The following is a 23,497-nucleotide window of genomic DNA, read 5'->3' on the forward strand; positions in this document are numbered from 1 at the left end:
CCTTATCAATCTAGCTATCAAAGCTCATTTAGAGAACAATTCCATTGACCCTTAAAGACCACACACGCAATTTCTCAATTTCAATCAACGCGAGTTTTCGACTATCGCGTCCTCCTCTTTGATATCTTCTCTCTCTCTTTCTTCAACAAACTCCACCTCAATTCTTTACCATCAACAAATATTCAAAGTCATCATGGTGGATATCAGAATTGACAAGAATTTGTTTCAGGAGCGATTATCACACTTTATATCATCATGGAAAGCTGATAAGAGAGGCGGCGACGCGGTTTTCAATGGCGCAAATAGTATCCTGGTATTAATGGGGAAGACGGAGGATGTGGCAAGCTTTCAAAAAAATAATGCGATTCATGTGAGTTCAAATATCTGCGAAAAGTTTCACAAGAAAGTACAATGGAGAGAAGGTTGAGTGCTGATGAAGAAATAGTTTTGGCTATTAGGCTACGAGTTTCCTGCGACGCTCTTCCTGTTCACAGTCGACACTTTATACATTGTGACGACGGCAAAGAAAGGTTCGTGAATAGTCATTCTATATGCGCCAACAAATTGGAAGCTAACATTGGAATAGCGAAACATTTGGAGCCTTTGAAAGGTGGAAAGATTCCTCTCGAGGTCTTGGTTAGGGGCAAAGATGCAGCAGCCAACGAGAAGCTTTTCACAAAAATTGCAGATGTCATTAATTCATCAGGGGTGAGTCACTAATACTATCATTCTGCGCAGAAAGAATAGACTAACAAATTTCTGCTTATAGAAGAAAGTCGGAATTCTACCAAAAGATACATCAAGTGGCCCTTTTATCGATGAGTGGAAGAAAATCTATACCGAAATCAAGGATGTGGAAGAAGTAGATATTGCGCCAGCTTTATCTGCTGCAGCATTGGCCGTAAAAGATGAGAACGAATTGGTAAGGCACTCATTACGAGGGGGAAGAACTGGTTGATGCTAATAAACTCTACAGCGCGCTATGCGAAATTCTTCAAAAGCATGTACTGCACTCATGAACCCATATTTTGTCGAGGAAATGTCAGGCATTTTGGATGAAGAGAAAAAAGTCAAACATAGCGCCCTGGCCAACAAAGTGGATGGCAAATTGGACGATGTCAAATTCTGGACTTCCGTCGAGCTTCCTAATAAACAGAGGATGCCAAATGACTTCGATTCGTCACAATTGGACTGGACCCATGGACCTATCATACAAAGTGGTGGAAAATACGATTTGAAGATGAGTGCTCAAGTCGATGATGAGTTATTACATGCTGGTGTCATCATTTGTTCTATGGGTCTTCGATACAAAACCTACTGCTCCTTAATTGGCCGAACTTATCTTGTCGATCCAAACAAATCTCAGGAGAGCAACTACAAATTCTTATTGCAGGTTCACAACCTTGTTATGAAGGAAATTCGCGATGGCGCTCATGTCAAGGATATTTACGCCAAAGCTTTAGCCCTCATCAGAACCAAGAAGCCAGAGTTAGAGAAGCATTTCTTGAAGAATGTTGGAGCTGGAATCGGTATCGAAACAAGGGACCCTACTTTACTCCTGAATGCCAAAAGCACTCGCAGCTTAAAGGACGGAATGACCCTTTGTGTCACTACAGGATTCAATGATATCGAGAACAAAGATCCTCAAGACAAGAAGAGCAAAATTTACTCTTTGGTATTGTCAGATACTGTTCGTGTCACTCAAGCGGAACCTGTTATTTTCACAGGTGATGCCCCCTCGGAACTTGATGCGACCTCATTTTTTTTCAAGGATGAAGAAGATGAGCCTGCACCAGAACCAAAAGCTACCAAGGCAAAGAAGGATTCGAGCGTTGGGGCTGTTGCAGCCAAAAATATCACCAAGACAAAACTCCGAGGTGAACGATCAACTCAGGTTGATGAAGGTGCCGAAGCCAGACGGCGTGAGCATCAAAAAGAGCTCGCAAAAAGAAAACAAGCCGAAGGTCTTGCAAGGTTCGCTGAAGCTACTGGCGACCAAAATGGTGTTGCCGTGAAGAAATTCAAGCGATTTGAATCTTACAAGCGTGAGAATCAATTCCCTCCAAAGATCAGAGATCTCGCTATTGTTATGGACGCAAAAAACTCAACTGTTGTTTTACCCATTATGGGCCGTCCAGTACCTTTCCATATCCAAACTATCAAGAATGCTAGTAAGAGTGACGAGGGTGAATTCTCATACCTTCGAATCAATTTCTTATCTCCTGGTCAAGGTGTTGGTAGAAAGGACGATCAACCATTCGAAGATGTTTCAGCACACTTTGTTAGAAGTTTGACATTCAGATCTCATGATGGAGATAGATTTCAAGACATTGCCAATCAAATCGGTAACATGAAAAAAGATGCTGTTAAGCGTGAACAAGAGAAGAAAGATATGGAAGATGTTGTTGAGCAGGACAAGTTGGTTGAAATTCGAAGTAAGTTCGCAACTTGTAGCCAGTCTTTTTTCTTCTTCTATATCTTACTGACATAATCAGATCGTCGTCCAATTGTCATGGACAACGTTTTCATTCGTCCAGCTATGGATGGTAAACGTGTACCCGGAAAGGTTGAAATTCACCAAAACGGTCTTCGATACCAATCCCCTCTAAATCTTCAACACCGAGTTGATATCCTTTTCAGTAATGTCAAGCATCTTTTCTTCCAACCTTGTGATCATGAATTGATTGTTATCATTCATGTGCATCTAAAGGATCCAATTTTGATTGGTAAAAAGAAGACCAAGGATGTTCAATTCTATCGCGAAGCTACTGATATTCAATTTGATGAAACTGGAAACAGAAAGCGAAAGTATAGATATGGAGATGAGGAAGAATTTGAAGCAGAACAAGAAGAACGAAGACGTCGTGCCGATCTTGATCGACAATTCAAAGCATTTGCTGAGAAGATCGCTGACGCTGGTAAGAATGAGAACGTTGATGTCGACGTACCTTTCCGTGAACTTGGGTTCGGTGGTGTACCAAATAGGTCCAGCGTTTTCTGTCAACCTTCCACAGATTGTTTAGTTCAGCTCACTGAACCTCCTTTTATGGTCATCACTCTTGAGGATATCGAAATTGCTCATCTCGAACGTGTTCAATTCGGACTCAAGAACTTCGATATGGTCTTTGTCTTTAAGGATTTCCACCGTGCTCCTTACCATATTAACACCATCCCTGTCGAATCACTCGAGAATGTAAAGGAATGGCTAGATTCCGTTAACATTCCATTTTCCGAAGGTCCACTCAATTTGAATTGGCCAACGATCATGAAGACTGTAACAGCCGACCCTCATGGATTCTTTGAGGATGGTGGATGGGGTTTCTTGGCAACGGAATCAGATGATGAAGGTGGTGATGATGAAGACGAGGAATCCGCTTTTGAAATGAGTGACGATGAAATGGCTGCTACGGAGGAAAGTTCGGATGAAGATAGTGATTTTGATAGTAATGCAAGTGAGGATGAAGGAGAAGAGGATAGTGATGAACAAAGTGAGGGAGAGGATTGGGATGAATTGGAGAAGAAGGCCAAGAGAAAGGACATGGAAAGTGGATTGGAGGATGAAGAAGAAGCACCCAAGAAAAAGAGAAAACATTAAGTGTATTACTTGATGTGTAGATTGGGTGGTGAGGACAAAGGGAAATTGTGATGGCAGATAATGGCATGGTACTGGGATACCTTTTTGAGGGACAGGATGAAATGAGATGAGATGAGACGAGAAACAATATCTCAAATTCTTCATTTGTATTTTTTGAAACACTTTTTTTTTTCTCGCTCTCTATAATTACTAGTATTCGATTGGCGTTGGGAATGAATGAAATGATGAGGATGGGGAAGAGATATACAAATAAATTAAAATATCATATGGAGATGGATGGATGGATGTAGTGTGGGTGAAAAAATACTCTGAGAAAAGGGACAGGGAAAGCAGGAAGTGAGTGAGTGAAGTGAGATAAGAATTGGGAGCCAGTAGTAAGTAGTGGGTAGTTGGGGGAGGGGGGGGGGAGGGGAAGGGAGGAAAATAAAAAGTTCTTTTTTTTTGACACTCGCTCTGTGATTTTGTGATTTTGTACGGGTAGAATTGTCTTATTGTGTAATTTGATGAATGATAGATGAGTTTGAGTTTGGGCTGGCTGTCATTTGTTTTCTTCTGTTCATTCCTGGGGGTGAGTGAGTTATAGATGTGAATAGAGGGCGTATGATGATGGATGAGGGAGGGCCAGGACTGGAGGTAGAAGTGGGTGTGGAGGTGGAATCCGGACCTTCCCATTCATTCATTCATTCATTCATTCATTCATTCATTCATTCATTCATTCATTCATTCATTCATTTATTCATTCGTTCATCTAATGATAATGACCAAACAGCCAAATTTCATCAATTTGAGAGGTGACATTGTATTACGATTAATCCGCCAGATAATCCTCTCGATCCACATCCACATCCACCTCCGCATCTACATCATCGCTATCTCCACTCCCATCATCTCTCCTCCCTCTACTATTATTCCCACTTCCATTGCCAGCTCTGCCCCCACCACCAGAGAAATAGCCCTGATCGATTTTCCAAATCCACTCTACTTTTTCCCTCTCGCTCCTCGCTCTAAACAACCACGTGTTATTTGTTCCGTAGACTGCAAATACCGTTTCTTCTATTTCTCTTCTACTCTCTCCATTACCATTGCCATTCGCATTGCCGTTTCCTCTCCCGCCATATCCCATGATCCCCATGCCCATTCCACTTCCGCTCCTTCCTCGCCCTCCATACCCATAGATACCTCCTATGCCGTTATTACTCCAACTTTGCTGTGCACCCGCACTCGCAGGACTACTATTCCGACTTGCATTTCCACTCCCGCCCTGTCTTTCATTTCTCAACAATTTTGCAATCTCAGGACTATGGTCCACCCTTGCATTTCTCAATCCAACCACATTTACCTCCTCCCCACTATTGGGGCCCGCGACCGCATGAATATGCAGATACGGTCGTCTGAGCTCCACGAATCTGCGTATCCATTTCGTACTATCTGCGGAAGGAACTAAGAGCATCCCCGCTTTGAGCACACTGGGATTCTTTTTGATCTGAGAAATAGTGGCGAGATGCTGAGGTATGGATGGTTTAGGATGAGCGTGTGGAATCGGCGAGGTTTGTCGAGATCGAGATGTTTGGCGGGAGTTGGCGGTGGATGGGTGGAGTGAATTTGAGAAATTTGATGGACGGGGTGAGTTTGAGCGGGAAGTATTGGATGTGAAAGAGGTTGTGTGGAAGAGAGATGGAGCGGGTGAACCGTTGATAGGCGGTTCAATATTAGTCGGTGTAAGAATGGTTGTTGATGGATCGCGGCAGAGATGGAAGTATTTAGTAAACTTTTGAAGAAGAGCGGTTTGATGTGGGTTGTATTCGGATTGATTCTGGGGCTTTTCTTGTTCTTGGCTTGGGTCATGAGGGATAGAACCAGTGTCAATGGCAGACTCGATCTTTTCCGTGATTTCATTATTGAATTGACCGTCTCGATGTATACCTAGAGCATTTCCATCCACAGATGATGGGAGTGCCTCATCTATCGATAATGGGGATGGAAAATTTTCCGTTGTAGCTGGCGGACTGACAGGAAGTGGTATATCGGCTGGATCTAGTTCAACAACCTGTGGAATAGAAGGAGCTGGTATTGTTATTGGTACTGGCGATGATGCGATACGTCTCAATAAAGGCTGAGCAGCATCGATTTCCGCCAATCTTTGTCTTTTCCTCCTTGCCGAAATGAAATCCTTAACCAAACTAATACCTCTCGGTGTCCAGTTCGTAAGAGCTTCTTCTCCTTTAACATAATCTTCCGATGTATTCATTCTCCACAAATCACCCGCTCTCTTCACGGCCACTGGCCGAACAGAGATAGAGTAAATACTAGTCATAGAATGAACAATCCGTACACTTTGAAATAATGATGCAAACATCGATGTAGAACGAACATAATTACGCGACATGATTTGAGAGCAAACATCCATATTGAAAGTCATTAGGCGAGACAATTTCTCAGATTTCACGTCCCATGAAAGGGACATTTGAACTTTGTATTTATCTGCCGTTACTCGATCAAGAAGTAAAGATTCGTGGGCACTCGAGTCCCATTTTCCGACGATGCAAACATTGCTTGTGCCGTTTGCATTTGCTTTAACAATAGGCTTGGAAAGTAATTTGAGGTAAAGGGGAGGAGTCGAAGGGGAGCTGAGATCTGGACTTTTCCCAATATGATCAACGAGTTGAATTCGTCCTACGCGTAAACCAGTGACATCCGACCAAGGCAAAGCATCACCGGAATTATGCGTCAAGGTAACAGCAATTCTACGTTGTAGACCTTGATGAAGTTGGAATGTTCCTTGATCAAGCTCACTTGTTTGAATAACTTCAACAGCTGGATAATCGCCACTTTCGGCTAACTCTAGTATTTGAACTTTAGCAAATACATCATGTTTCTCTTCAGAATAAAACTGCGACTCTGCTATACGAGCACCTTTCCGCTTCTTCTTGGGTTGGGGAATGTTGTCTCGCATATCGTCCCAACTTAAAAGTTTATCTAAATGCATTGATGAAACTTTGGCAAAAATGGCCACACGAAGAGAAACATCTGTAGGACCAAACATTGGGACGCTCATACTATGAACGCTTTCGAATCGGATTGGACCTTCATCAAAATCTTTAATCATCTGAGTCGTTGTAACACCACCTTCATTCGAAGCGGGAGGTATGAACAATTGACCGTGGACTTCTGTCCCTTCCCGCTCAGCGAACCCTATCATTTCATGCATAACAACATTAAACTTCAAGGTGTTCGAAGGGGCTTTTGCTGAAGATGGTTCCAACGAGAGCTTGATGATACCAATAGCATGCATTGTAAATGGTGATAGAACATCAAGAGTAAAGTCTTGAACTCGACTCTCGAAAACTGCTGATAGAGGGACATCAACATCTCCAACATGTGTATACTGTGGCATACAAGTTTCCATAAAAGGATTGTCGAGTCGAAAATGTTGAAGGTATTCCGGTCGATCAAGATATTGATGCATTTGCCTCATCTTCCGGATACGATCCTGAAGTTTATCAAGACTCCATAGATGAGCCACATTATTCCTGTAGTCTATTACCCGTACGCCGATGCAAGGTTTTGTTGCATCTTCGAGATGAAAATCATCTCCCTCTATATCATTAAGAACCATATCATAAGAAGAACATAAAGCGTGCCCTATGTCAACAACAGCAAATTGAAAAACAACATTCTCATCCATTTCGTGACTCATTATTTGGGCTTCCTTCAAAATTGCTGCATTCTGAAATACAGCTTCAGCCATTCGAACATATCTTCGCCCTTGCCAATGTTTTGCAACTTTCTCGGCAACCACAATTTCTTTCTCTGATAGTGGAGGTGGTCCATCTGGCCCCGATTTTACCGGGGACAACTCTTGTAACTTTTCTTCATATTCTTTTCGTTGAACCTCCAATTGTTTGAGCATCTCCTCCTTAACTTCTCTGAGCGTCTCTTCCATTCTCACTTTTTCCTTTTTGATTTCCTCAACCTCGACATTTGAGGTTTTGGCTATCTCGAGTTGTTCCTGGAATTCTTCTCTTTGCTTTTCTAACTGGACTTGCATTTCCTCTTTAACTTCACGCATTCTGTCTTCGACTTCTCCTTGCTTGGGTGTCGATGGCATTGTCAGTGCAGTGTCCAAAGAGAAGTTATCCAAAGTGCCGTTTGAAAGATACTTTTCTCGCATAGGATAAGAGGTTACCGAGTCTAGATCATCTTCCAAGTTTGCAGTTGCACGTTCAGCCCTTGCTCTTTGAACATCCTCAAATAAAACGTTGAGCTCCTCATCGGACAGACCTGCAATCTTCTGATCGGTTCCTAAAATAGCACCAGCTGCCTCACGCCTTGCTAATGACCAATCAGAAAGACCTCGCCCAGGCACTGGGGAATCTGCTCGACTACTACCATCGAAATCGAGGTCGGAGATAGCTTTGCTGAATGTTCGATCATGGGCTGGCCGAGGGGTAGATGAAGGCGAGAATTTGTCCCAATCCTTGAAATTTTCTAATTGGTTAGCAGTTACAGAATGCCGCAGAAGGCTCTGCTCTGCGCGTTCCGCTCGAGCCTCCGTTGGATTATTGAACCTAAAGATATGAAAGTCGCCAAGAATAACTCTGAAACCACTCCTCAGCCGAGTCGGCTTTTCAACTCTTTGCCCATTAACCATCACTGCTGCCCCTTCAGTTGGTGTAAGAGTCACCACATTATCGACATTCTCAAAAGTGCAATGCTCATGTAATATACGAGTTCCATTAAGTCGAATTTCCGCCGCGTGGGCTGCATTTGTATCGACATTTCCAACCGAGGTTGACCCAGGTTTGAGGTTGTACACAAGACATTCTGCTAGCAGTGGATCGTCGGACAAATTCACAAGATGAGGCATCTTCTTTGGCGTATGTAATCCAACAAATCCCTTCTCGATACTGATACCCAATTCTTCCAGGGCCGCTTCTCGCTCTTTGTGAATTTCCTCAGTTTTTTGTAATTTCTCCTCCCAAGTCTGATTAAGATCTGAGTATAGTTTCTCGCTCTGATTGAGTTGTTCGGTGATTTCCGCTTTCGATACCTTCTTCACAGCACCGTCTGATGAAACAATTGTGACCATTTGCTTCTCCAAAGGTGTACCTTCTGCATAAATCTCATCTGCCGGGCCTCCCCCTCCTCCGCCACCCCCACCACCTGTCAATTTACCTCGCAATTGAGCCAATTCTTCTTTCAACTCACGGATCATACGAGCATTCGCATCCTCGTTTACAACGGCGTGATTCTTGATTCTCTTCGCACTATCAGCATATCGCAAGGTACTTAAAGTTTCATCGAAATTTATATCTGCAGGACTAATAGCTGCAATCATAGCTGTCATACTATTTCCTCCCAGGGAATCTTTCAGAAGCCAAGTCAACACACTGTCTCGGTAAGGGACTTGATTCCCCTTTCCCACTTTCTTCTTCTTTCCTTCCGATAAGTCGGCCAGCGCAGCAATAACTCTACCAAGCGTCGATAGAGATCTATTAATCTCCGCACCTTCTTTCAATCGAGCTCCAGTTGCACCCGTAGAATTTGCTCGCTCGGAACCAGCCAAATCGACCAAACTAATTTTCGCAACCTTTTCCATTGCCATCTTTGTTTCAACATCCAATCGTTTCTGAGTCAAAGTCAAAGTGAAGACAGCATGACTTCTACTAGAAGTTTCGTTCATGTTCGTAGCTGCAACGGTACGGGCTTTATTGCCCTCATCCATCAAGTTTTCAATCTCTTGAAAGCTACTCACAACCAATTTCGCCAAGTCTTCCACATATGGTCCCGTCGAGGGATGTTCTCGAACTTTCAGGTTGCCTTTTGTCGATGGGTTTAGAAGATCTCGTACTCGTTCGTTGTAAATTTCCAGATATGATACCTCGACTGTGCATTTCAGATGTTTGTCCTGTTGTAATTCTCCTATCCTCTCAAACATGTCCTGACAAATTTTTGGAATGACACCAGCATCTTTTCCATATCCCATCATCGAGTAAGATTTTCCCGAACCCGTCTGACCATATGCGAAGATACAATTGTTGTAACCCTGAAAGGCATTATCCAAAAGAGGCTTTCCCAAATCCGTATGGAGGTTGTCTTGTCCTGCGTAACTCGGATCATTTTTGTCAAAGGACCAGTATGAACGATCGAATGCGAAAACCTTCTGGCCCGTATCAGCCTTTCCACCCTTTGCATCTCTTGATTTCGCCTCATGCCCTTCTGGTGGGGTGATGACCGTTTGCGCATCTTTCATTTGCACTATACATTTTGCTCCGCGATCGATCTCTATCCCGAGGTATCAGTCCTGACACAAAAATGGGGTTTGACAACATATCCACCGCATACCTCTACTGTTGAACGGCCTACACCGCACAACGACTTTAATATTTCCACCACCACCGGGCGCCATGTTTGCAGATGTTCAATAGTCCAGATTGTCCCCTCTGGAAAGCTCTCCTTTCACAGCCGCTATTTCCGCGAGAGATGTTGTTTGGTTCAAGGAATCGTAGATTGTGGTCGAACAGACAGATGTCCAACGGATAATGCGGGTCAGACTGACTGAATCATCGAAAGAGAAAAGGAAGGTCGTTAAATTGATCAGAGTATCGTGGTTATCATTGTTGTTATCGTGAGATGTCGTCAATAGGAATTTAGGAATTTAGGGATTGCGGAATTATTTGCTTTTTAGGTTTCTTATGGATACCCGGCGTCAATATGGACTATGTATGCGCCTGGATGAAGTTACCTGGGTGGATTTCTTAAAATAACAATAAGGGATATTTTAGGTGTGTTGAAGTAGTGGTGGGTGTATTAGTTTTGAAGTAAGACAATGGGTAGGGTACGGTATGGTATGGTATGGTATGCTATGGGATCCAAATGAATGTCGAACTGAAGCTTGTCAGAACTTGGAGATTGTACAGAATTTCGTAAATATTTTAATATCAGATGATGTGGCACAGGTCTCAGGGTATCTGCCAGGAATATTTCACTGTTGACAGGCGCGTCGCCGGGGCAAACCTCGCGTCCCCTTGGGTTTGTTTAGATTCGACAGGAAAACAAGATGAAGGGAGGGAGGACGTTATCCTGGCTGTTGATACTGTCAGATCCCAAAGACGAACAAATCAATAGAGGGATTGGTTTCGAGGGGTGAGTAAAGTAAAACATAACGTGACCTTAGCCTACATTCTCTTGATTGATTGGCTCGGAAGGAAGATTGAGGTGGAATTTCTATGTACCGGGCGGCGGTATGTATATGTTACCACTTATACCGCACTGCACTTTACATCATGCTATGACTCCTACGATGGATAGAATTTTGTGGAGTACGAAGGAAAGCATGAAGTGAAGTATGGATGCGAACCCATACTCGCTCAACAGCACGTTGAGCAGATGTAATACTAGAAGCGCCCTCTTCCCTCGATGCATGGCTTGCTTAAGACTTCAACTTCTTTACTAATCAGGTATGACCATTCTGATACTTCGCATTTTGATATTCGCTAGATGCTCTCGGTGTCCTGTTCTGGTTACGTATATCGACACGGAAGAGAATAGGAACATCTACCACACACATACGGAGTACACACATACACACATATACTCTTCACATATCGATATTTGTCAAAACACGTCTCAATCCCGGCCTCGAGAGAACCCCTTTCACAAGTGTGTGCGCAGAGACACCGCACACCGGAACAATCCCTTATTACTCTTGCTGGTGAAAGGAGAGGCTAGGATACCAGACAATACATCTCCCCCGCCATCACACTTGAGCACCGTTTGATCCAAATCCGAAGAATCAGGACCAAATATTGAATATCCCGTCGAGTAATCTCCTGCTGCCTTTTACACTCACGTCTCTCGGGCGCCAATTCCGTGAAAATCTTATGATGTACGACGAGAAGATTGACAGCCACTTACATCGTGTGCTACCCAAGTATTCAATGTGTAACCCCTCTCCCAATTGTCGTTATCAAGAATGGGATTACCGAAGCTTCGGGGAACCTATCAAAAGAATCCGGTTGCGTGAAAGATTACGATCTGTTGTAATCCGTAACCCCAGATGTATCTACCCGCCACGATGATCAAGGGTCCCTTTCATGTATGTGTATGTATGTATGTATGTATATGGGTATGTATATCTGTACCTAGGGAACAAGAGCGAGTGATGGTGGAAATGTTGTTTCTGTGGCAACACATGGTTGTGTATCTAGGTCATATGGAGAATTGATGTGTGATTTTCTGTATTCGAGACATGCCAATGGGTTGTAGACATTAGATAGCTGAACACATAGACACTTTGGATAGTTAGACCTGAAGTCGTGATATGTTACAATGCATCATGTCGATCCAATTGATGAATCCATCTCATCAGAGGGTATCTTTTCGATATTGAATAACGGTGTATGCTGTTGCACTGTTGTTGTACGGTTGGTAGTTGTGAAGACGCAATGAATTCGTTGCTTCCATCTAGGTAGGCAGGCTCCGGCAGGTAGGGAGATACCGGCACTTATCCGTACGGGAGGGAATGTTTATGCTGAGAGCCCCGGGCCGAAATAAAACGGACCCTTGGATGATTGAGGTTGGACGGCGAGAGGGGAGGGGGGAGGGGGGAGGGGGGAGGGGGGAGGGGGAGAGGAAAAGGAGAAGGGGGAAAGGAGAGGAGAGAGAGGTAAGAGAAGAGGTGAGAGAAGAGGTGAGAGAAGAGCAACCGTTGGAGAAAGAGGGATGGAATGAAAAGATTCAAATATGGGAAACTTCATAGGTGTGATACACATACCTACAGACTGCATACCTTGAAATGTATTGACCGCCATTCTTCTTATAATCTGTAATCTATTGAATACCTCCTATCTACTTCGTAAAACCAACGGGAAGCCCTATGTATCCATTCCATATTCCATATTCCATATTCCACATTCCTATTCCATGTATATACGATATATACGATATATACGATATATACGATATATACGATATATACGATATATACGATATATATGATATATGTGACATATATTATACATCTCTCTTATACCTATACAGCACATTACACACACAACTACCCCTCTTTCTCTTTCTCTTTCTCTTTCTCTTCCTCTTCCCTTTTGCCTCTCTCCGCCCCTCGATGCAATATACAGGGCACGATTCATTCTGATTCGTTGGATTGACCGAAATCAGCTCAAACCCCAAGCTTTACTTGTGCTAAAACGCTGGGAATCTTGCCGGACCTGTGATTTGGCGACAATATGCAACATTCCCCATTAAAAATACATTAAATACATTAAAAATACATGATCAGTAACGCCACATCTGCGCACAATGAGAAGAAAAACCTTCCAACCGAGAAAAAAATAGGAAAAAATTAAAAATTAAAAACTAAACACTAAAAACTAAAAATTAAATCGGGCTAAGAGAGAATCAAGTAAAGAGCTTGGATATAATTCGAATTCGGTACTTTCCCCAAACCCTTGACTCGTCCATACAAAAGATTTCATTCTCTTTCAAGAAACATCTCAGTCCCAAGAAAATTCTTTGCAACTGACACCAGATACTTCCCGCAAGAGACTTTGTTAATCAAGTTCTCTCTCATCCCTCTCAAGACCAACCTCAATCAATTCTCTCATCAAAACTGTAAGTGGCGATTGTTTGTCGCATGGTTTTTTCCCTATCCTCCTCTCAACCCCACTTCAACCCACTTCGAACTTGAAATCCCTTCAAAACTTTCTACACTCCATCAACCCATCAGAGCTTCACTTGTTTACCTTGACGGATTGAAAATACTAACCAGGTCCTCAATTCAATACAGAAACCTCACACACTCCAATCATAATGGATTCTTTCACATCTCTACAAGGCGGTGCCCCAAACCGTGGATGCTTCACCTGTGAGTTAGGATCATATTCTTACCTTGTCCCTTCATTCCTCAAGTCGAAACTCCCATTCTCCTACAAATTCGACTTTGCAATCCATCAACATGTCAGAAGAACAAGAAGAAACATCCTAGAGGACAAATAATTGCTCAAGATACTATTCGAATGTCATCATCTGCCGGAAACTGGTGGTTGATGTTTGGAACGTTGGATCAACAGACAATTCTTTCCAACGAAAACTCTGCAACCACACGCCTGCACAACCGACCGTGCATCCAACATTCTCTGCTCCAAATCAATATCTTCTGGCATCTTCGGGACATCATACGAATATCATTTGATTGTATCGTGGAATTCAAGCTGATGGCAAAAAATTATAGGCGGAACTGAGGGTCACCAAGCCCGTGAATGCCCAAGCCGTGGACCACCAAAGTGCTACAACTGCGACAGTAAGATATCACCCCACGATCAACAACTCAGTATCATATTAACATATTTTCAGACCCAGGCCATTTGAGCCGTGATTGCCCAGAGGGACCAAAGGAGAAGGTCTGCTACAGAGTAAGTCTTGACTTCTCCAGGAATCGATTCTTCAAAATTGTTAACACTCTTTAGTGCGGTACCTCCGGACACATCTCCAAGGACTGCTCCAACCCACCAACTGAGGGTGCTGGACGTGGTGGCGGATACGGTGGTGGTGGTGGACAACAGTGCTACAAGGTAAGACGCGTTACTCTCACTACATGATCTCTTTCTGACTCGATTTGTTTTACAGTGCTCTAAGATCGGCCACATCGCCCGTAACTGCCCAGAGGCTGGAGGCTATGGTGGAAACCAAGGTTACGGAGGTAACCAAGGTGGATACGGTGGTGGATTCGGTGGTGGTGCCCGTCAAGGAAGCCAAACCTGCTTCTCATGTGGTGGTTACGGACATCTTTCCCGTGACTGCACCCAAGGTCAAAAGTGCTACAACTGTGGTGAAGTAAGTTTTCCACACAGATCTCACATTCAACCAGTACACTAACAAATCCTCCAGGTTGGTCACTTGTCCCGTGACTGCAGCCAAGAGACCTCTGAGGCTCGTAGATGCTACGAGTGCAAGCAAGAGGGCCACGAGAAGCTTGACTGCCCTTTGAGAAAGAAGGCTTTCGGCCAAGAATAAATTTAAGTGCTTGACGAACGGCACATGACTACCTCGAGGTCGACTATTCTACACATTCGCGGTTAGGAATTATGACGAAACGACAAAACCCTAGGGATTTTTTCGAAGACTGGTAATTTCGTTCAAGGATTACGGGAACAGATAACCTCTTTGTATAATTGTACCGATTTTTTGCGACTTCGGAAAAATTTGTCGCCTTTCATTTTTTATTTCCTTTTGAAAAGTAAAATACCTATTCCTCTTTTGGAGTCTCATGCTGCGTTGCTTCCATATCTGAGTTTAGAGTTTGGCTCTTGCTTTTCCAACTTTCTATCGGCACGGATGGATTCAAAAAGTCATATCACTCAAGATTTTGCGTTTTTTCTTTTCTAATTTATTTTGCGAAGGATGAAGTTTCGATGATGATCGATGCTTGATTCCCCATGAAATTTCCATGATGTAAAGGAAAGAAAGGAGATTTATGGATTGCTGGAGCATATGATTCATGAGGCTACGACTTGAGTTATGGAGATTGGTATCGATGGATAAAGATATCTGGTGGGCACTGTCAAGGGACACTGGAGAAGCATGCATGCGAGCGGTCGGATAAAGTAAAGTGAAGTGCTTGAGAACAAGAACAAGAACAAGAATAAGATTAAGAAGTAAAATCAAGATATTTGAAGAACGAATTTGATTGTTTTAGGTGAAGTTTTGATGATGTGAAGGGTGTTTGGTGAAGATCAACATGAATGTGAAGGAATTTTAGAATTTAAGGAACAAAGGGGGTAGGGGGTAGGGGTCTACTTGAAGAAGAGGAGGGAGGAGGAAGGGGATACTTTCTTCTGTTGTTTTCTTTGAGAGTGTGTAATTGATGGAAGAGTAATTTTGAATTTGAGGCTAGGAGATTTTTTCTAGGAACGTTAATTTGGATTTGGGACAGATAGGTAGAAAGCAGAATTGATCTGTGGAGATGGGTAGGATTCGATCAAATAGATGTGGATTTTGGCAATGGGTATGAAAGAGGGAGGAAGGGGAAGGGAGGGATAACGGCAATGAATTGATTGAGGTGTGGTTTGGAGAGGGGGGGTGTATTTGGATGTTTATGTGGGAGATGGGAGATGAGGACTTATATCAAATCTCTGTGCTGTTGAAGAGCTGGGGTGGCGCGTGGAATACTTTGCTTGCTTTGCTTGCTTTGCTTGCTTGTGTAGAGGGAATCGCTAGCTATTGTTGGGATTTAGAGGTGGAGGTGGGATGAAATGATGTGGTGTGTGTAGTGTGCTGAAGTGTAGTGTGATATGGTGGTGAAATTTTGAGGAGTGGGGAGTTCGGATTTGGATTTGGATTTGGATTTGGATTTGGATTTGGATTTGAATCTGAATTTGAATTTGAATTTGGAAATCTGATGGATGGATGGGGTTGGGGTTGGGTTTGAGTATTGTTGTGTTGTGTTGTGTTGTGTTGTGTTGTGTTGTGTTGTTATCAAAGGGCATTTTCTGAACTCCGAGGTAGTAGATATATATACACGATGAAGATATACTTCCAGTACGTGTCTATGAGCTCTTGATAAAAAATCCTCGAAATAGATATGTATATAGATATATGTCTGTATATCCTAGTGATCTTGATCTTCATTATCCTCTCTTTCTCATCAACTCTCGGGCACAAAGCCCCACCAAAAGGCAGTGTATATATATATGTGTGTGTGTGTGTGTGTGTGTGTGTGTGTGTGTGTGTGTGTGTGTAAAACATCCCATTCATTGCACTGTATTTCATTCTACTTTTTATCTAACTATCTACTCTCCGAAACTGGCAATACACATCTCTCCTGCTCGCTATCTACCGTATTGTCTCGTATCGTCGTATCTCTAAGTAGTATCATGTTTTTTTTTCCTTTTTATGATTCTTCTGTTTGTATGTCCGTCAGTTTCTTGCTTTATTGCGTCGTGTCGTTTGTTCCGCAATGTTTGCGTTGTTATCCCAAGTTCGTATTTGCGCCCGTTTGTTCGTTCCTCCATCCCATTCCATTCCATTTCGCGTAGACCGTAAGCGAAGTTGTTGAAGCAATAGGTAATTGTGGAAAGTAAGCAAGCCAGAAAGCAAGTAAGCAGAAGCGCAAACAAGCAAGCAAGTAAACATCTAGCTCGAACCCGCAAATCTCCACACGCAAAAGCAAAGTGGGTATCCCCGCATTCATGCAGCCGCCCATCATCAACAACCCCTTGCAAACAACCCCCTAAACAGTAAATCTCCTCTCGTCCTTAACCTCCAACTCCATAGCTCTCGTGCCCTTACCCCTTCCGCCCTCCTTAACACAATCCCTACCTGCCTCGTCAATCTCCTGCCACGCACCCTCTTCATCCTTGATCTTCCTCTCTTCCTTACACTTCTTGCAAATCTCAAACATATCGCCATTACTACTCTCCCAGTGACATTGACTACCTCTACGACTTCTCCAGAAACCTGCTCGTGGTCTATTTTCCCAACTCCATCGAGGAAGACGAAGAAGTCCTTGAGCGATATCATTCATGGTCATAGATCTAGGAAGTGCAGGATCGTAGCGTTGGGCATTATTAATTTCGGTACGATGTTCACGCTGAACTCGTTCGTCAATGTTGAGGGGGTTTTCGCGATGGAGATTGAGCTGTCGGAGTATGGTGTCATAATGGGATTGAGATGAAGAGTAGTTGACAATCATACTGGCGTTGTTATCTGATCTTAAAGTTGTTGGGCGAGGTGGCGTAGATGTGTTATCTCTGATGCGGGTTTGGATTCGCATGAATGGGATACATGCGAGTCCGATGGCGGCAAATATGATGGAGCAGATGTAGACACGTCGATAGGGTAGAGTTGGATCTTCGATACTTGCTTCTTTTGAAGTGGCGGTGTTGAAGACTGCGGATGTGATGGCGAGACCGATGGTTATGGAGAGTCTGTAGGCTGTTTGGATGATTCCGACACCGAGGGATGCTTGGGTTGGCATTTGCTTATTTGCATAGAGCTGCATTTTGTCAGAGACGAGTTGGTGGATGCCAGGAGAAAAAAGAATAAAAGTGATGTGAAGGAAAAGGTAGGAAAGGAAAGGTAGGACAGGAAACTTACATTCGCGACGATGAATTGAAAATCCGCACCAATAACTGTTATGACGAGCGCCGGAAATAGAAACAGCCAATATGATGTATCTTCCTTGATGAAAAGCAACAAAATTGCCCCCGCAAGGTACATCGAAGATCCAATACCCATCACAATGGTTCCATGCACCTCTTGAACAAGCCATTGACCCAAGAAACTCCAAAATACTCCTGCCACTGCTTGAGGCAACATACGAGCAGCAATTTGTATTGGCGTGTAATGTTGTACATCTTGCATGTATAATGCAATCCAGAATTCGTTTGTGATGAATGACATGTATCCGAATCCCATGCAGATTACACAAAGACTAAAGTTGCCGTTGCGCCAAACAGAGAGATCGAGAAGGGGGTTTTCGTAAAAGTATTCCCAGGCAATAAAACCAAGGATGAAGAATACACCAAATATAAGTAAAAGGACGACGTGTACCGATAGCCAACCACTTTGAGGTCCTTCTCTGTAGGATCATTAGTATAAGTGTAGGGTTGGAAATGATCAATCACTTACGTCAATCCTGCTGATATCAAAGCGACAGCCAAAACAATGAATATAGAACCAGCATAATCGAATCTTCGAATCGCATCCGATCTACTACCCACTCTTGTAATCACCGGAACCGTCCAAAAAGCAAGTAAAACCAAAAGAAAGAAGAAGATAGCCATGACGACAAAACTTGCTCTCCATCCATAGTATTTAACAGCGAGACCTGATGAAACACTTCCTAGAATGAAGCCGACCGGATTGCCAGTGCCAAGAGCACCACATGCCATATTTCTTCGACGACCTTCTGGATAAGCGGCGAAGAGGATACCAAGAGCTGGGGGAGCAATTGCTGCTGTGCACATTCCAAGAAGACCACAAACGACGATCAGTTCGTATGGACCAGGACTCCAAGCGGCGACGAGAGAGAAGGCGCTCATAGATAGTAATCCAATAAGTAACTGAATCTTTCGACCCAGCTCGTCCGCTACCTTACCGAAGAAAAGCATAAATGAACCGCTGCCAAGTCTAATAGATTGTTAGCATCCCACTACTTGATCCACATCTGTGAGAATAGAAAATATGAATATGGATGGGAGAATTACCCAACTGCAGCTGCGATCCAGGTTACTTGAGGAGCAGAGGCTTTTAATCCTTCGCCAATCAAGTTGGTCATGATAAGAATGACACCCTGAATGATAGTTGTGGAGGATGAAGCAAGCATAACCGTAAATACGAAAGCCCATTCTTGAGCCCAGTTTGAGAAGAATAAGGGTCGGGAGTTTGTGTCGTGGTCGGTCATAACTTGCAATCCGCTTGATTCGAGGTTGCATTCTTTGACAATAGAATCGCAGGCTGGAGAGGTCACTTTAGGATTATAGCCTTTGCAAGCAATTAGTTGTGGAGATCCGCGACCGAGTTGTCCCGGAGGAAGATAGATTGTGGACGGAAGAACTTCAGCATCAGCAGGAAGCTCCGCGAGGTTCTTCTCGATATCAAGAGAGCCTGCCATCTTTATGAGTATTCTGAAGGTTTCGTCGTACTTGCCTCTCAGTATGATCGAACTTTATGCGGCGAAGCGTGAAGGTTAAATTAAAAAAGTTAAGAGGTTCTTGCCTGTTAGCCGTTTGTGCCAGCGTGTATTGAGGATCGCAGAAAAACGGATTTGTAAAATAGAGTTTATGGAAGAAATTGACTTGGCAAATCTGCGACGGTTTGCTAAAGTGATTGTTGAAGAACTTGATCCACTCCTGATTGGTAAACCAGGTTAGTTTTGTGTTTCAGGGCCAAGAAAAGACCGAAATCGGTAAATGCTTTATTCGAGGGGGTCATATGAGACGAGAAATTTCCGGTAAAATTTTCGGATGCGGAGACGCGATATCTACACGGAGAATGATTTTGTTAATGTACTGGCATTGATCTCCAAGGTGGGCTTGTGGTAACTTTGCGTTTAAGATCTTCGAGGATTGTAATTTATTATAAGGAATCAAAAAGAAGGCTTCCTAAGATTCCTACTCTGTTTATCGGCAATAGTAACTGGAATATCTCTTCCTTCATACTTGGAGCATGAAGTCCTGGATGAAGATTGCAAATTGTTTCACAAATAATCCCCTCTTTACCGAATCACCATTGTACATGGGCATCTGACTCAATAGGAGCGCCGTTAATGGAGTCAACAATGAGGATTCACTCTATTCTCCGACGTCGCTGCACATGTTTCATAAGTTTCCTATGATAAGTTGAAGTCTGAGACAGGTCAAAATATTTCGATCATGATATTCACTTGAAAGAAGAGTGGTAGATCAGAGATGGCAAGAGCACTCTAAGCTCACTGATGCAGAGTTTGCGAGGGATTATTTATTGAAGGAAAGTTCTACCCCGCAGTTATTGAAGAAATCTGAAAGTTTGATAAGAGAGTTCCTGATGGGAAATAATCTGTGGTTTAATTCCGTAGCGGAACGAAACAAGCCCCCAACCACAATTTTGAACGGTGCAGCCAGGTCGATGCCACCTTTTAGCATTTTCAATACCAGAGCTAGATGATTCAGACAAGACCTACGACCTACGACCTCTATATGAACAGAAGTGTGCATGCGCGATCATGAATTAATGTAGTGATTCACCACAGTCATTCCCTCTTACGACAATGACTTGGACAACGATGAGAACGATGAGAGAAGAGTATTTCGATGACAGCAAGCGCTGGAAGATATTTATACTCTGTACTGTCAGATCATAAGAGGGGTGATTTCTTCATATTTAAATATCACTTGAGATTGAGGTCAATTCTTAGAATGTCCACTTGAAGACAAGATGTCGATCTCACTTGGATGCAAGCGAAGAAAATCATTCCATTTCCATTTTCCACATCTGATATCTTTTTGGTGTTTGCTCTCTGGTACAACAAGTTCTGAGCCGCGCTTCCACTCAAGGGTAATAAAATGAGGCTAAACTCTCAATGTCTGGTCCTTCAACTCGAGGGACTTGTCATTGGTATGTGCCATCGTGTGTGCCATCATATGTGCGCGGAATCAAGGACTAGCAAACACTGGTTCTAGATCTCGAACCATTAATTGCATACCAAAAGGCATGTTCTCATGAGGCAAGGCAGTTGAAGACAAGATATCTTTCCAAAGCACTTCATAATACATGGTTTTTGGAAAGAAATGGAGTCACAATGCTTTTGTTATGCTGGTTCTGTCTAAGGTTGTTCAATTGTCGGTGATTCTTCGGATCGGAGTTTGAAGAAGAGCTCTCCGACGCTAGCAAACATGGCCTGACCTTTATGATTTCAACCTCCTTGAGACACCTTCATCTCATTTATTCGACAGTCCATTGTTGAGGGTTCTCCAAAGAAACTTCATCGATATGTTGTGAGCAAAGCCTACTCCCTATCTCATGTATTTCGACGAACATCTGGATGCAAATTACTCTGTTACGCATGTTAAACTCTAATTGACTATGCCCGTTTCCCCGGATTTATCAAACTTAAGCGATTGTTACGTTGTCCAGTGAAATCGTTAAAGAAAGCTTGATTGTCCTTCTTCTGTACTACACTTCTATAACATTCTCAGACTCTAGCTACAGTGTTGTCATACAAAAAGTTCTCCTTGAATTCAGGCAGCTGGAACAATTTCCTCGACAATCGTGTCTTCTCTAACCTCCAAGTTCGCCAACATATAGTCATAATCCTCCTCATCCTCATCTTCATCCTCATCGCCATGGAACTCTGACGTTTGGTCAGGGTTTCCAAATTGAGCTTGCTCATCCCATATTGTTGCATTGCGTGGCAAGACAACAAAAGCCCGTTGTCCTATTATAGCACCGCCGGGGATGTCCAACTCCAAGCCTGAGCTCGTACGATATACAGGTGCACCAGGAAGTCTCTTGCCGAGACCATTGCGCCTCTTGATCTTCATCTTCTTTTTCTGACCTGCATCTGGATCATCGTCCGTTCCATCTTCAGCCGAGTCGCCATTATTCGCTGTACCACCAGGGCCAATGACCTCGTTATCGTCATCAGCGTCACATTCTTCTGAGTTACAGTAGCCAATGTCTCCAGAGTTAGAAAACTTGGCCGTGAATGTACACTTTCCGCCATTGTTACCCGTGCAGTAACTGCTCTTGTAAAAAGCGCTAATAATTCCGCCTTGCTTACGATTTTGAGCGGCCGGTACGCAACGATTGAGGCGTGTTGTAGCACCGTTACTGGGAATTGACGATGCGAATGGATATTCATCGCATTGAAACCCGGAAGCATGGCCCTTTTTGACCGAGCAGCGGTTACCACCTGAAGCGATGCAACCGGCAGCTTTACGGCGGTTACGCTTTGTGGATGCGTCAGGTTTGTCGTATTGCAAACTGTCACCTATTCCGGCACAGAAAGCTCCTGTAATCAAATGTGTCAACTAGGGAATTCATGGAAAGGAAGTGGTTAGAGAAGAAGAAGAAGAAGAAGAAGAAGAAGAAGAAGAAGAAGAAGAAGAAGAAGAAGAAGAAGAAGAAGAAGAAGAAGAAGAAGAAGAAGAAGAAGAAGAAGAAGAAGAAGAAGAAGAAGAAGAAGAAGAAGAAGAAGAGAAGAAGAAGAAGAAGAAGAAGAAGAAGAAGAAGAAGAAGAAGAAGAAGAAGAAGAAGAAGAAGAAGAAGAAGAAGAAGAAGAAGAAGAAGAAGAAGAAGAAGAAGAAGAAGAAGAAGAAGAAGAAGAAGAAGAAGAAGAAGAATGAAAAAGAGTCCATTACCATAACACATGTTGGTGCATATCTCGTCTAAGCCGTCATTGCACACAAAGATCATAAGATCATCGGGATCCGCGCGAACTTCGAGATCTGCGTCAGAGGTGCCAATGGCAGATGTTGCCGCAGCAAGGGCGAGGAATGAAGCAATTAGGCTGAGATTCTTCATGATGATGGATAGATTCCGAAGAAAGAGAAGTGTGAATACTAAAGTAAAGTATTGCGTTTTGTTGTATCTGGATATTTGTGGAATGAAGTTGTTGGATAATGTTTTTGGACTGGATTCGACACAAGTGTTGAAAGCGCATCTTTATAGATTTGCTGTGCCAGTTTCTGAGTCTTTCTTAGACCAATATTCTGTAACAAAATTTGGGTAATCATCGCTACATTCATTGCCTCCACAATATCCGTCATCTTTCCGTGCCTCGCTGCCGTAAGATGATCCAATCCTTCGTACTTAGACCAAAACTTGCAGCGTCAAGATATCTCAAGTGATGCGAATTGAACAAATGATCATCGGTTCCTTGACACGACTCAAACAAGTGTGAGAGTTTAGTAAAAAAAGAAGCTGTGGTAAGCTTGACAAAATATTTCTGGCAAGTTGCTGACCGGATCGAGTAGGATTTCGGGTGAGTAGCACCAATTGTTATTGTAAAGCAGACAAGTTTAATTGCCGGCAAAGGGGCCAATTCCAGCCGATGCTTACCATGGGCCTCAGTTTCAATGTTTCTGCTATTGTTGAACTTCCCTATGCCTGGGCTATTCGAAGGATGCAGACATAGAAAGTGATGGTTGAAGCATTGACACCGAATGAAGCTGTGGCTCATAAGCTCAGCGCATTTAACAAAACATAGGCTACAATATTATAATAGCTGTCTTTTCTCGGTTCGTGGAACAGTTATGAAACGGGCAGGCCGATTTGAATAGACTCACATGCTCGAGAGATTCGAAACAGACGAAAACCGACAAGTCTTACAGAACAAGAACTGGAAAGATCGTGCAACCTTCGTACAGACTCTATCAGCTCGATGAGTTATGACCTCATGATTAC

The 23,497-nt window shown here is 43.2% G+C and overlaps 5 protein-coding genes across 6 annotated transcripts; 2 read left to right on the plus strand and 3 right to left on the minus strand.

The window, feature by feature from the left end:
* The first annotated feature begins 120 nt into the window (after positions 1 to 120).
* On the plus strand, positions 121 to 3,972 carry Bcspt16. Its single transcript, XM_001552567.2, has 6 exons — positions 121 to 370; positions 446 to 530; positions 587 to 708; positions 770 to 922; positions 977 to 2,435; positions 2,496 to 3,972. The coding sequence occupies exons 1-6, from the start codon at positions 194 to 196 to the stop codon at positions 3,593 to 3,595; spliced, it is 3,096 nt and encodes a 1,031-aa protein (XP_001552617.1). The 5' UTR covers positions 121 to 193; the 3' UTR covers positions 3,596 to 3,972.
* A 339-nt stretch (positions 3,973 to 4,311) lies between these two features.
* On the minus strand, positions 4,312 to 10,679 carry BCIN_09g00270 (hypothetical protein). The gene is made up of 2 exons (XM_001552568.2): positions 9,941 to 10,679; positions 4,312 to 9,880 (listed from the first exon to the last, which is right to left on the minus strand). Exons 1-2 carry the CDS (start codon positions 10,002 to 10,004, stop codon positions 4,404 to 4,406), a joined length of 5,541 nt encoding a protein of 1,846 aa, XP_001552618.1. The 5' UTR covers positions 10,005 to 10,679; the 3' UTR covers positions 4,312 to 4,403.
* A 2,257-nt stretch (positions 10,680 to 12,936) lies between these two features.
* Positions 12,937 to 15,393, plus strand: BCIN_09g00280 (hypothetical protein). 2 transcript variants are annotated; one of them, XM_024694847.1, is made up of 8 exons: positions 12,937 to 13,045; positions 13,157 to 13,225; positions 13,401 to 13,478; positions 13,845 to 13,913; positions 13,967 to 14,025; positions 14,080 to 14,184; positions 14,240 to 14,446; positions 14,501 to 15,393. In XM_024694847.1, the coding sequence occupies exons 3-8, from the start codon at positions 13,424 to 13,426 to the stop codon at positions 14,624 to 14,626; spliced, it is 621 nt and encodes a 206-aa protein (XP_024550639.1). In that variant the 5' UTR covers positions 12,937 to 13,045; positions 13,157 to 13,225; positions 13,401 to 13,423; the 3' UTR covers positions 14,627 to 15,393. The 2 variants fall into 2 exon arrangements, with proteins under 2 accessions (XP_024550639.1, XP_024550640.1); XM_024694846.1 differs by having other exon boundaries at positions 12,937 to 13,225.
* A 954-nt stretch (positions 15,394 to 16,347) lies between these two features.
* BCIN_09g00290 (hypothetical protein) lies at positions 16,348 to 19,766 on the minus strand. The gene is made up of 4 exons (XM_024694848.1): positions 18,820 to 19,766; positions 18,242 to 18,742; positions 17,708 to 18,191; positions 16,348 to 17,606 (listed from the first exon to the last, which is right to left on the minus strand). Exons 1-4 carry the CDS (start codon positions 19,224 to 19,226, stop codon positions 16,842 to 16,844), a joined length of 2,157 nt encoding a protein of 718 aa, XP_024550641.1. The 5' UTR covers positions 19,227 to 19,766; the 3' UTR covers positions 16,348 to 16,841.
* Positions 19,767 to 20,986: 1,220 nt separating this feature from the next.
* Positions 20,987 to 23,410, minus strand: BCIN_09g00300 (hypothetical protein). Its single transcript, XM_024694849.1, has 2 exons — positions 22,453 to 23,410; positions 20,987 to 22,103 (listed from the first exon to the last, which is right to left on the minus strand). The coding sequence occupies exons 1-2, from the start codon at positions 22,613 to 22,615 to the stop codon at positions 21,331 to 21,333; spliced, it is 936 nt and encodes a 311-aa protein (XP_024550642.1). The 5' UTR covers positions 22,616 to 23,410; the 3' UTR covers positions 20,987 to 21,330.
* Between the last annotated feature and the right edge of the window lie 87 nt (positions 23,411 to 23,497).

This window comes from Botrytis cinerea, chromosome 9 (genome assembly GCF_000143535.2).
Source record: "Botrytis cinerea B05.10 chromosome 9, complete sequence".
Classification (NCBI taxonomy): domain Eukaryota; kingdom Fungi; phylum Ascomycota; class Leotiomycetes; order Helotiales; family Sclerotiniaceae; genus Botrytis; species Botrytis cinerea.

Coding starts and splice junctions, on each gene's coding strand:
- Bcspt16 (XM_001552567.2), top strand. CDS start 194: ATGGTGGATATCAGAATTGACAAGAATTTGTTTCAGGAGCGATTATCA. Junction 923..976: donor TAAAAGATGAGAACGAATTG/GTAAGGCACTCA, acceptor TAAACTCTACAG/CGCGCTATGCGAAATTCTTC. Junction 2,436..2,495: donor CAAGTTGGTTGAAATTCGAA/GTAAGTTCGCAA, acceptor TGACATAATCAG/ATCGTCGTCCAATTGTCATG.
- BCIN_09g00270 (XM_001552568.2), bottom strand. CDS start 10,004: ATGGCGCCCGGTGGTGGTGGAAATATTAAAGTCGTTGTGCGGTGTAGG. Junction 9,881..9,940: donor TAGGCCGTTCAACAGTAGAG/GTATGCGGTGGA, acceptor ACCTCGGGATAG/AGATCGATCGCGGAGCAAAA.
- BCIN_09g00280 (XM_024694846.1), top strand. CDS start 13,424: ATGGATTCTTTCACATCTCTACAAGGCGGTGCCCCAAACCGTGGATGC. Junction 13,479..13,844: donor AAACCGTGGATGCTTCACCT/GTGAGTTAGGAT, acceptor AAAAAATTATAG/GCGGAACTGAGGGTCACCAA. Junction 14,026..14,079: donor AGGAGAAGGTCTGCTACAGA/GTAAGTCTTGAC, acceptor AACACTCTTTAG/TGCGGTACCTCCGGACACAT.
- BCIN_09g00290 (XM_024694848.1), bottom strand. CDS start 19,226: ATGGCAGGCTCTCTTGATATCGAGAAGAACCTCGCGGAGCTTCCTGCT. Junction 18,192..18,241: donor TTGATATCAGCAGGATTGAC/GTAAGTGATTGA, acceptor ATGATCCTACAG/AGAAGGACCTCAAAGTGGTT. Junction 17,607..17,707: donor TTCAATTCATCGTCGCGAAT/GTAAGTTTCCTG, acceptor GACAAAATGCAG/CTCTATGCAAATAAGCAAAT.
- BCIN_09g00300 (XM_024694849.1), bottom strand. CDS start 22,615: ATGAAGAATCTCAGCCTAATTGCTTCATTCCTCGCCCTTGCTGCGGCA. Junction 22,104..22,452: donor ATGCACCAACATGTGTTATG/GTAATGGACTCT, acceptor ATTTGATTACAG/GAGCTTTCTGTGCCGGAATA.